The 12,506-nt window shown below is 44.5% G+C and overlaps 1 protein-coding gene across 1 annotated transcript in view; it reads right to left on the bottom strand.

The window, feature by feature from the left end:
- Positions 1-12,506, bottom strand: part of ctc1 (CTS telomere maintenance complex component 1) — a gene marked incomplete at its 5' end in the record, with an annotated part of 91,747 nt that overhangs the window by 62,424 nt on the left and 16,817 nt on the right. Inside the window, 7 exons of the mRNA XM_083631843.1 lie at positions 212-432; positions 2,495-2,645; positions 4,489-4,712; positions 6,217-6,339; positions 7,918-7,982; positions 8,172-8,304; positions 11,051-11,186. Coding sequence (XP_083487969.1) covers positions 212-432; positions 2,495-2,645; positions 4,489-4,712; positions 6,217-6,339; positions 7,918-7,982; positions 8,172-8,304; positions 11,051-11,186 — 1,053 coding nt within the window. The remainder of the gene's footprint in view (positions 1-211; positions 433-2,494; positions 2,646-4,488; positions 4,713-6,216; positions 6,340-7,917; positions 7,983-8,171; positions 8,305-11,050; positions 11,187-12,506) is intronic.

Genomic DNA, 12,506 nt, shown 5'->3' on the forward strand with positions numbered 1-12,506 from the left:
CATGTTTATTTCTGCTGTAAAGTTGGGCATTTTAACATGGGAGTCTATGGGGAATGACTCGCTTTTGCAGCCAGGCTCAAGTGGCCAGTCGAGGAACTGCAGTTTTTGGCACTTCCCCGTTGGCTTCATTTGTCCAAGATGGAGGTTGCCGCTTGCCTTTTACCAGCGATATCTCTAGTGTCAGGGGTGAGAGGTCAGGGGTGGGGTTTACCTGTGTTGCTGTGCGGGGTGGGTGGAATCAGAGGCAGGGTGGGTGGAGTCAGATGTGTGCCAGCTCCAGGACAGCGTGGCATTGAGCTGCGCTCTGCTCAGACTGCTGCCACCAGGTGGCAGCAGAGAACCCAGGCACACACCTGACCAACATGACGACTGCAACACACGCACACACTCTGACACACACACACACTCACACACCGCCGGGTCGACCAAGTACTGCAGAGAGAGAGGGAGAGAAAGAGAGAGAGAGAGGGAGAGAGAGATAGATGGAGGGAGAGCGAGATAGAGGAAGAGAGAGAGAGAGAGAGATGCTGTGTTCATTTATAACTCGCAAGTCGCAAATTGCCACTTGCTCCTAGCAAAAATCGAATAAAATGCCAGGTTAAGTAGAGAAGGAGTCCCACCGCGCTTCAGCTATAAATATGACCCCGTGATAGAGGTGATAGACACATCAGCCAATCACCTGCCAGGTATTTTTTGAAAGTGGCTGCCTCTTGAAACGGCTTCCCAACCATTCATTCCCAGATGGTTATGTGAAAACAAACCATCTGGCAGCATCAGGTTACTGTGCCACAGCAACATTAACATTATGTGTGTGCATTAATAAGAGAATGTAGGCTACGACAACAGGTGGTGAAAATAGAAGACCGCACCTCCTCCCCACTGACCATCAGCATTGGAGCGCCACAGGGATGTGTCTCCAGCCCCTACTGGTATGACCTCTACACCCACGACTGCGTGGCAACCCAAACCTCAAACACCATCGTGAAGTTTGCGGACGACACAGCAGTGGTGGGGCTGATCTCCAATGGCGACGAGACGGCCTACAGGAAAGAACTGGCTGTCCTGGAACAATGGTGCCAGAAAGAGTGGACAGCTTTAAATACCTGGGTGTCAACATCCACCAGGACCCTACATGGTCCAGCCACACCACCTCTGTTGCCAAAAAGGCCCAACAACGGCTGCACGGTCTCAGACGACTAAAGAAGTTCGGCCTGAGACCCACAATACTCAAAGACTTCTACAGAGGCACCATCGAAAGCCTACTGACCGGCTGCTTCACCTCCTGGTATGGAAACTGCACCATAAAAGACATGAAAGCACTGAGGAGAGTGAGGCGCACGGCCCAGCATGTAACAGGCTGCGAGCTGCCGGAACTGGCAGACCTCTACACTCAGCGCTGCCTCAAGAGAACCAGGAAAATAATCAAGGACCCAACCCACCCACTCAACAACATGTTCTCCCTGCTACCATCTGGTAGGAGATACAGAACCCCCAAAACCCGGACAAGCAGACTACGAAATAGCTTCATCCCCCAAGCCACCAGACTCCTAAACAATAAACAGATCTACCCCACCATTATGACCAGCTGTTAATATAACATGTACAGATTTATTTATAGGCAACCGCAATATATAGACAAAGACTTGTAACTACTAATTAACATAACATATAAAGATTATTTATGGGCATCCGCAATATACGGCACAGACCCGGAAAGCACCGGAACAGATGACAATAACGATGACAATGTTCTGATGTTAATGTACCAGTTAAGCATGACAGGAAACAATGATGATAATGTCGATAATGTGAATGACAATGACGACGATGTTGATGAAAAAATGCTGACGATGTTGATGACGATGATGATGATGACTGTAACGGAACATAACTCAGCTCAAGCATTTCACCGTGTGTACTCGTACATCCGTGTGACAATAAACATCTTGTAACTTGTATCTTTCCCTAGTAACAAATTACTTTTATTATGCAGTAATTTGTAAAGTAATTTAATAACTTTTAATAAAAAAAATATATTTTTTTTTAGCAAAGTAACTAGTAACTGTAACTAATTACAATAACATTTTCAGTAACTTGACCAACAGTGGACATTTTTAAATCCTCATTAACTCACGGGTCTGATAACCGTTCTAAGCTCCTGTCAATCATCACAATCTTTATGGAAATGACACTGTATTTATTCAGCGCTTTTATCCAAAGCGCTTTACAATGTGCCTACATAAAAAAAAAAAAAAAATGCCTACATTCACCCATTCACACACCGAAGGCGGCCAGCTGCCACGCAGGGTGCTGGCACAGCCATCGGGAGCAATTTGGGGTTCAGTGTCTTGCCCAAGGACACTTCGACATGCGGACTGGAGGAGCCGGGGATCGAACCACCGACCTTCTGATTAGTGGACGCATCTTTAATGCTGTGTGTGTGTGTGTGTGTGTGTGTGTGTGTGTGTGTGTGTGTATGCGTGCGTGCGTGTACCTGAGTCAGTGGACAGGTGTGAGGCTGGTCCAGCATCTCTGAGTAGATATCTCTCCTTCCTCCTCTCCCTCCTCTTCCTCTCCACACATACTCCATCACCTTCCATGCCAATACACACACACAATCCTCCTTCAACATGCTGGGGACCAGGCTGGGGGGGGGGGGGGGGGGGTAGAGACAGAGAGAGAGATAGAGAGAGAGAGAGAGAGAGAGAGAGAGAGAGAGAGAGAGAGAGAGAGCAATGTTAGGAAGGCCTGTCTGATCGACTGTATGGATCTTTATGGCTCCGCAGGTGACCCGCATGGGTGCCCTTTACATACCCTGAAGGTTTCGGCCCGATTGCACGTAAAACGGCATAGCTGTGGCCGAACACAGAACTTGAAGCAAAACAAACAAACAGACAAAGTCCACATACTCAATTGTATATATATATATATAGATTACATTATATATAATATAATACTATTCTTACTATCATTCCAAGTACCGTAAATTCCGGACTATAAGCCGCACCTTTTTTCCCGTTTTTTGGCCTTTTTTGGCCCCTGCGGCTTATATAACGGTGCGGCTTATCTATGGATTTTTTCCCCCCCAAAAAAAAAAAAAAAAAAAATCTCTCTTTTTTAGCACTCTTTCTAACTATAAATCCACTTCTGTTTTAATTTCCTCTCTTGCCCTCTTTTCACCACACTGTATGACACTGTGTGCACTGTAAAAAAGAAACACAGGTGGTGTTGTGTTATGTTGTTTTGTTGAAATGTTAATAAATGGGAGCTTCCTCAAACAGCCATCTCTTTCCCGACAATCCCCTCTGTGCATGAACCCTTACATATGGTAATTAAACATTAAAACACAATAAAAAAAATAAAAAAAATACCATTAAAACACCCGCGGCTTATAGTCCGGTGCGGCTTATATATGTAAAAAACAGTCAACTTTGCAGGTGCGGCTTATACACCGGTGCGGCTTATAGTCCGGAATTTACGGTACACGTGTGCTGTGTGGACAGAAAATGTACAGTGTGCAATGTACATAAGCAATGTGAGTTAAGTAGTGACTTTATGGGAGAGGAGGAGAGAGGGAGAGGGAGGGAGAGGAGGAGTCTCCTCTCTCTGCATGTACTGTTCCTGAATGTTTTTCCCCCCTGTGTTTAATGGTTGTTGTTTGTATTGTGTGCTGCTGCACTGTCTTTGTCTGAGAGTGAACCAAGACTAATTCTTATCAACTATGTTGACATGGCAATACATTTATTCAATCTTGATTGAATTAATCTTGAAAATGGGAGTTATATGGTTATTGCGGTGGGCACGAAAGACCTCCTGTACCGGTCTTTACTGCATGGGAGCCTTTGACTGAAAACACTCTGTTGTCCAGCCAGTAGGTTGTGTAGGGGGTGTGTCGTGTTGTGTAGGGGGTGTGTCGTGTTGTGTAGGGGGTGTGTCGTGTTGTGTAGGGGGTGTGTCGTGTTGTGTAGGGGGTGTGTCGTGTGGTCCATTGTTTTGAGCAGCTTGTGCAACATCCTTCTCTCCACCACCACTTCCAGGGGCTCCAGAGTAGTCCCCAGCACCGAGGCAGCTCTCTTTATCAGTTTGTTCAGTTTCTTTGAGTCACCGGCTCTGATGCTGCTGCCCCAACTGGTGGCTGCAAAGAGGATTGCACTTGCCACAACAGACTGGTAAAAGATATGCAACATCTTGCTGCAGACATTGAAGGATCTAAGCTTCCTCAGAGAGTAGAGTCTGATCTGTCCCTTCTTGTATACAGCCTCAGTGTTGCATTTCCAGTACACTTTTGTGTCCTATCCTTCATCCTAATTCCTATGCATCCTCTGTACACTGTTCTGCATCATACAGCTTTCATCCTACTTCTTGTGTTGCACATCTCACACACACACACACACACACACACACACACACACACACACACACACACACACACACACACACACATGCATGCACACACACACACACACACACACACACACACACACCTACCTCTGCCTGAGTCGTGTGGTCACATGACAGATCCACAGGTATTCGGCCAAGCCAATGTTTCTCTCCAGCAGTAACCGTGGCAACGCCTCGTCGCCGGGGCAGCTGACCTCTGACCCCGTGACTCTGCCGAAGGCCGTGACCCTCAGGCTGGAGTGCAGGCAGGCGCAAAGCATGCTGGGAGGGAAGCCAGGGCAGGGCCGGTACAGAAAGTGGACATCATGGAGCTAACGGAGATTCAACACAACTTTATTAGTACTGACATTTAAATCCAAATTATTTAATTGTCATTCCACTATTTATTGAAACATCAGATTTTAAATAAAACTTTACAAACAAACTTTTAGACCTTATTTAGTCTGGTACAAGTGACCCACTTCAGAGTTTTTGTTCACACAGATTGTATATGTATTATTAACGTGTAAACAGGAAAAAAGCACGTGGAATAGATAACACTGGAAACTAGGGATGTGCGCGACTAGTCGGTTAAACGTTTAAACATCCACTACCCTTGCTAGTCGGCACCAAAATACTAGTCAGTTAAACTAATAATTAAATTATCATAATAATAAACAATGCGGTAACTGTTGCGTCTTTACACAGCCACCAGCCACTATGGTAGCCCCCCCTCCCCTAATGCCCGCATGTAAACAAACCAGCATTGTGTTAGTGGGAGAGGACTCTCTCACTGCAACTCCTCATCGCGCAACTAGCCGGCTGACGGAGAACATTTTAGTTAGATTAGCTTTATTTACATAATCAATAGTTTAATACTGTTACACATAGTTATTAATCATACATACCTGTACAGACACACAGACACACACACAGACCTATGCTCTGCCCCACTCTGCTGCAGTCTTGTTTTTCTCTGTTGTGTGTTGATGAAAAATGGAAATGAACAGTTATGGTGAAGAATGAAGCCATCTTGAGATCAAATAATTGGAGCCAGGAGTCGAAGGAAGTCGTCTAAAAAGAATGTATTTGCATATATCTTTGCAAAGAGATGCACGCTTGCATTCCCACAGATGGACATACAAGTTCCTATAAATATTTATAGAGAACAGAATCCTTTATAGCACTGGTCTGGTACTATCATGTTTTGACTAAACAACAAGACTGCAGTAGAGTGGGGCAGAGGGTAGTCTCTCAAGCCAGACTGTCTCTTCTACATTCTGCGACTGCACCATAAACAGTCTGTAATTCACAACACTGAACATGGACAAAGGAAGCTGGGACGGGGGGGGAAACGCTTCAGACCGGAGGAAGTTCAAACCGATGCAGGTGATTGGAGAAATACGAGCGGATGTGCCGCATTTACATCGTATTTCTGGGACAACCCCCTATCATCGCTCATTATTTTCCCTGAGGTTCCCTTTCCGTTTTGACCAAGTTTTCCCAGCTCGAAGTACAGTAATGCGGAACAATTTGAAAATTGCGAGAGCCAACCGTCTGTTTTAAGAGACTAGGCAGAGGGTGGCAGAGCATAGGTCGGTGTGTGTGTCTGCGTGCGTGTGTGTAGTGTACAGGTATTAAAGATTAATAACTAAACGTCGAAACGTCAATTAGTTCATGCAACCCCTATCGTGTACGCATGCGGCTTGTTTCAAGTGTTAAGTAAGTGTAATTGTAAACACACGGGTCACATATTGGTCACTTTTAAAAGTAGATGTAAACAGGCGGTCACAAAAATCAGATGCAGGCAAAAAATCTGAACTGTCTCTCTCTCACCTCCACAGAGTCTCCAGGTCTGAGTTTCCTCCTCATCGCCGGCTGATAGGCCAGACACAGACACACCTTCCTGTCAATCATGTACAGCCCCGCACCCTCGCTCAGCACTTCTGTCACGACGCCCTATCAAGGAGAGGGGTAGGGCCAGAGACCAGTTACCATCACAGGTCCAAGAAGTCAGTGTGTAGAAAGTACGTTTTTGCACTATGTTTACAGCCAATCAGAGTGCAGTATAGAGAGCCAAAGTCAAGCCCACTTCCGGGTTAGGCATATATATATATATATATATACACACAGATTACACACACACACATACATATATAAGGGATGCACTGATTGTAAAATTGTGGACTTAAAATAACAATTTGGCGAATAGCCGATATGTTTCTTTATGCGTTTTTTGAGAGAGAAACAAATAAATAGTCATTATAAACAAATAACTGACCTGTTTTAAAGTCTTTTGAGACCTTCATCACACTATCTTTGAATGAGCACAAATTCAATCATATTGTAAAGTAATAATAGTAATTAACGGCATATTTTTTTGCCGATTGCAGTCAACAAGGTCAGTATCGGCCGATACCGATATATGGCCGATATACTGTATCGGTGCATCCCTAATATATATATAATCGCTTGGTTTCACCAAGTAAAATTATTTTTATAGACGGTTTTAACTTGACAACATAAACTAATTAACATCATCTAAATTGCCCCTAGCTGCCTCTTACTTCCTGTTATAGTGTTTGCTAATACAATAGCTGACAGGAAATAAGATACCAACACAATTCTACAGTAAACCGTCTACAGTATAAGCACTTTACCAAATGTCTATGCCATAGAGTCTATGGAATAGACATTTCGTGAACCTATTTGGGGTTGCCTGGAATTCAAATGGGGTCGCCTGATTTTCTTAATTAATTTTTTTAACAACCACACACAATTTAAAACTACCGAAGAGGATTATGGCCATTTGTGAAAAAAATATTTGAGTTCTGAGTTTAAGTCAAGATTCTGAGAATAAAGTCGGAATTCTGAAAATAAGGTTAGAATTCTGAGAGGGAAAAGTAAAGCGCTTCGGATAAAAGCGCTATATAAATGCAGTCCATTTAGTCCATTTAGATGCGATCTGCATACAAGACACAGAGAATTATAAATAAGAGATCTTGTCCCAATTGTCTAATGAGACCTATTACAGAAAACTTCTCTCAGACCCCACTTTGTCTTTTCAAAAAGAGATCCATGTCTTCGTAGAAGACGATAGAGAACGGGGCTGCATCTCTAAGTGTGAATTTGATTTTCTCTTTTGTCTACATCCTATTCGACCAGTGTTTTAATACTCTTCCTAAATTGCACAAATCATTGACTAACCCTCCGGGACACCCTATTGTGGCACAGATAGATTCTCTACTAGCCCCTTTATCACAGTTTGTGGACTTTTGTGTTAAACCTGCGGTACAGACATTGCCAGCCTACATAAAGGACTCCACAGATTTTATAAATACAATTTCTACTGTCTGATAATGCCACTGATATATTATTGATGTACCGGAATTTGAATGTCTGGGGTCCCTAGATTTTTGTGATGTGGAGTGAAGTGGAGTCACAACAAGCAAAGCCAAAAAAGGTTGGTAACCTCTGGTCTGTGGACAAATAAATGGTTGTAAGCCTAACCCGGAAGTGGGCGTGGCTTTATCTTACCTCATAACCAATGACTTTAGACTGTTTCAACTTGACAGCTGATTGGACGTCTCTCTCTGGCTCTGCTTCCTCAGAGTCATCATCGTGCAACGTCAGAGATTGTGTATCTTCAACAGGAGTGTGTGTGCGTTCCTGTGTGTGTGAGTTGTGTGCGTGTTCATGTGTGTGTGAGTTGTGTGAATCTTCCCGTGTGTGTGTGTTGTGTGCGTGTTCCTCTGTGTGTGTGTTGTGTGCGTATTCCTGTGTGTGTGTGTGTAGCGTGGACTGGTCGGTCACAGCCAACAGGCGGTTTCCTCTCCAGCCACGCAGCACACACACACGCAACGCTGTCACACACACACTCTGTCCCACACACACACACTGCCTCCACCACAACTTGCTGGAGTCCTGAGAGAGAGATAGAGAGAGACACACACACACACACACACACACACAGATTCAATTTGAATTGAGTGAGTGACACAGAGAGAGAGAAAGAGACAGAGACAGAGAGAGACAGAGAGAGAGAGAGAGAGAGAGAGAGAGAGAGAGAGAGAGAAAGAAAGAAAGGAAGACTATTCCTTAACTACCGGTACTGTATTTAGTTAAACACTGAATTGAATTCAGTTAAACTGAATGAATGTGAAGACTGACTGGGCGTTCACACTGGGGAGATTTTTGCTAATGACGTGACGAGATTACATACAAAGTGAATGCAAACGAGATTACATAAAAAGTTAATGCAAATGAGATTACATACAGAGTCAATGCAAACAAGATACAAACGAAAAAACTAAGTTTGTTCAGCACAAACCGAGCTTGTTCACCAACTTTCAGGGCAATTTTCTCAAACATTCAAATAAGCATAATCTTTTCAGATTTCAATGTATGTCACATCATTTGAAAGCTCACAATCTGCACTTTCATAATCTGTAAAAAAAAAAAAAAAAAAAGATACTTGTTAGACAAAACACCAACCCCTGTCACAATTTTGCTTAAAGTCGAACTGAACCCGTTCGTCACGTGCGTCTGAGTCCGTTTCAGACTGAAAACATAATTTGTCTGAGATGACAGGTTGAGAGGCGGGTCATAGTATCATGTCGAAGATTTTATTTAACAATTCTGGGGACTGGATTGGGCTTTGGTCAATCCTGGCGTGTTCCGCCTCCAAATCGAGTGGGATTCAGCGTGTTGTGGCGCTCTCCTCGGGAAGAGCCTGCTGACGCGAGGTTAGTGGCTGAGTGGAGCTCAGCGAGCCGCAGGCAGCCAGCTGCCTTCGTGTTGCCGAGCAGAGAGTGCAGCCCGTCGGCCTGGAATCTCCGAGGTGCGACCCCTGACAACCAAGCTCTCGTGGGCGCGCGTCATTATCGCTATAAATGTAAATAATATTCCTGGAATGCGCATTTTAACGAGCCAGTTACATTTCTTTGCATTCTTAGACATTACCGTTTTGCCAGATGACAGGCACTAGGCGCCATTTTCTCTTTCTTTTGGAAGAGAAAATTATCCTGAAATGAAGATTTGATTGACAGCTGCCATGTCGTGATATGATTGGTTGAAATGGGGTAGAAATTTGATAGTACTAGGTGAGCAAACTGTAGATTACTGTTATCAATGAAATCTTGAAAAATGAACTTTTGATGTGAAAAAGTGTGAAAAACTAAAGAAATTAGATTTTTGTGATTTTTTTTGCATACATTATTAAATAGGTGCACTGCATACCCAGGTATTTGAACTAAAAGAAAATAAAAGTCATTTTTGGGTTCAGCTCAACTTTAACATTAAAAAGGTTTCATTTGTATTATTATTGTGTATTATACCATGGTCTGGGTGAATACTCAATTCTGATTGGCTGCAAGGTGTCCATTACGGTAATTTGTGATAATGTACAGTGATAATGTACACCTAGCTAAATGGTCTGTTCACCGTTCATATCAATGCGCCAGGATCACGACAGAGGTGTTTGAGCTCTATACCACCATAACGCTTAATATGGCACTTTTATAAGTTTAGAAAAAAATTGAGTCGGTCAAAGTAACTATTTAGATTACCCCTGTTTGCTCACTTTATTAAAATAACGGCTATTTAGAAATCTGATTTTCCTTCTGGTCAGCTGACAGAAGCCGGGCTCTCAGCTGTCAACTGTCTCGCCGGTTCTCAACTCATATTCAAGGTTATGAAAACTAGATTTTGATTGCAAAATGCATGAAAATATAAATGGTCTTGTTTTGTTTCTTTGGCAAGTGACCATGGTATAAGCGGGTTAATGCACTTCGAGGTGTCCATCATCAGAAATGAATGGACTTCGCGGAAGCAACCGCCGCACGCTCGTCATGTGCGTCTGAGTCCGTTTCAGACTGAAAACATAATTTGTCTGAGATGACAGGTTGAGAGGCGGGTCATAGTATCATGTCGAAGATTTTATTTAACAATTCTGGGGACTGGATTGGGCTTTGGTCAATCCTGGCGTGTTCCGCCTCCAAATCGAATGGGATTCAGCGTGTTGTGGCGCTCTCCTCGGGAAGAGCCTGCTGACGCGAGGTTAGTGGCTGAGTGGAGCTCAGCGAGCCGCAGGCAGCCAGCTGCCTTCGTGTTCCCGAGCAGAGAGTGCAGCCCAATGCATGAAAATATAAATGGTCTTGTTTTGTTTCTTTGGCAAGTGACCATGGTATAAGCGGGTTAATGCACTTCGAGGTGTCCATCATCAGAAATGAATGGACTTCGCGGAAGCAACCGCCGCACGCCTCCGCGTCATCCATTCATTTCTGATAATGGACACCTCGTTGTGCATTAACCCTTACATGTAACACTGTGTTCCTGCTGTTTCATGAACACAAATCTGAAACTTTCCAGGACATTTCCAAACTTTCTGGACCTGTTCTTTCTCACTCACACACACGCACACACACACATGCGCGCACGCAGACACACACACACACACAAGCGCACGCATGCACACACACGCGTGCGCACGTGCACACACACACACATGCACGTATGCGCACGCCGGCACACACACACATGCACGCGCCGGCACACATACACACACGCACGCACGCACACACACACATGCACGCGCTGGCACACACACACACACACACACACACGCACGCATGCGCACGCCGGCACACACACACACACAGCTCTCTCTCACCTTGAGCAGGATGGGCAGTGTGTGTGTGTGTGTGTGGTCAGTCAGGCTGAAGCAGAAGAAGGCGGTGTCAGAGACGAGCAGCAGAGGACCGACTGATGACACACAGCCACACACACAAACACGCACTCCTCTGGACCTGAGAGAGAGACATAGACAGAGAGAGGGAGAGAGAGAATGTGATTAGGGATAGACGTATAATTAGTAACAGTTGGGTTGGGGTTTTTATGAGTACCGTAGTATAACCATTGTTAGTTTAGACTGGGGGTGTACTATTCAGTTTGTTATTTTCTCTTTTGTCTTTATTTTGACATTTTTATAGTCCTGTAAGCTGTATTTTTCTGCAGAATTTTTATATAAATCACATCTACCTTTTTCAGCACAACTTCTCGACTGGAACCTGGGTTTGTTCTGTGTGAGTATCTTGTCTCCATCTTCAAAGGGTCTCTTATTCAAATTGGGTGTATTCCATTCCCCTCTCAAGACATATTGAAGAGAAACAGGTTTTTCGAAAGCAGAAGCCTCAATTGTGCCCCACTTTCCTCCCGAGGGTAAACACTGAGCTGTGGCTCTAAAGAGCGTGTGTTCCAGTCATCAATCTAAGACTGTGGGGGTGACTTAGCCTGGGTAAACCCAGCCTTCAATGTACAGGCTATGCCTGTAGCGTAACTGATAGCACATAGAGGTCACATGGAGGCTGGGTTTACCCAGGCTAGGGGTGACTAGCGGCTGAACACAGCTGGTTGCCCTCCTTTCTGCACCTCCAAGCTAATACAGGCAAACACAGCCTGATTTGTCACGGGTGAAAAGAGCAGCTTAGAGTATTCCGGGTGGCCTTCTAGCCGCCTGTGAGGGCAGGAGCCCACGCTGGAGAGAGGGATCACGCTCGGTGGATGGGAACGGCCTCTGGGATTTGGTATGTTAGATTTCATACGCTTCCAATCCAAATGAGTGCGGAAACGTAGAATGTAATCTGTCTGGATCCCAGTGAGCTAAGGTGATCGAGTGATTGGAGGTTAAAGTCTGGGTTAACTGGGGGAGAACTTTCAGAATTAACTGAACGTTTTCCTTATGAAGTTTGATTCTGCATTATTTCACTGAAGTGACCTGCGGTGCAGCATCTCTGAAGTGAGCAGGGAGAGACACACTGAAGGGTTGAAACAATATCAGCGGAGATTTATAACAGTACGCTGTCTCTCCCCCGTAAGCCTCCTGCAGCCGGTTGGATGCTGAGGGAAGCCATGGCTGCAGTGGAGAAGCTTGCACTTCGTCGATAGGGCCTGTGTATCAGGCAGCATCTGGGTAAACAGCTGTATTATATTGTTTACATTTCTGACCCAAATGAGTACAGAAATGTATCATATAATCTTCCTGGATCCCAGAGAGCTAAAAGTGACCTATGGGTTTAGAGTGAACATCTGAGATAACTATCAGGGGACTTTTTAAGATAACAGAAAGC

Source organism: Poromitra crassiceps (assembly GCF_964638095.1).
Source record: "Poromitra crassiceps genome assembly, chromosome: 2".
NCBI classification, from domain to species: Eukaryota; Metazoa; Chordata; class Actinopteri; order Beryciformes; family Melamphaidae; genus Poromitra; species Poromitra crassiceps.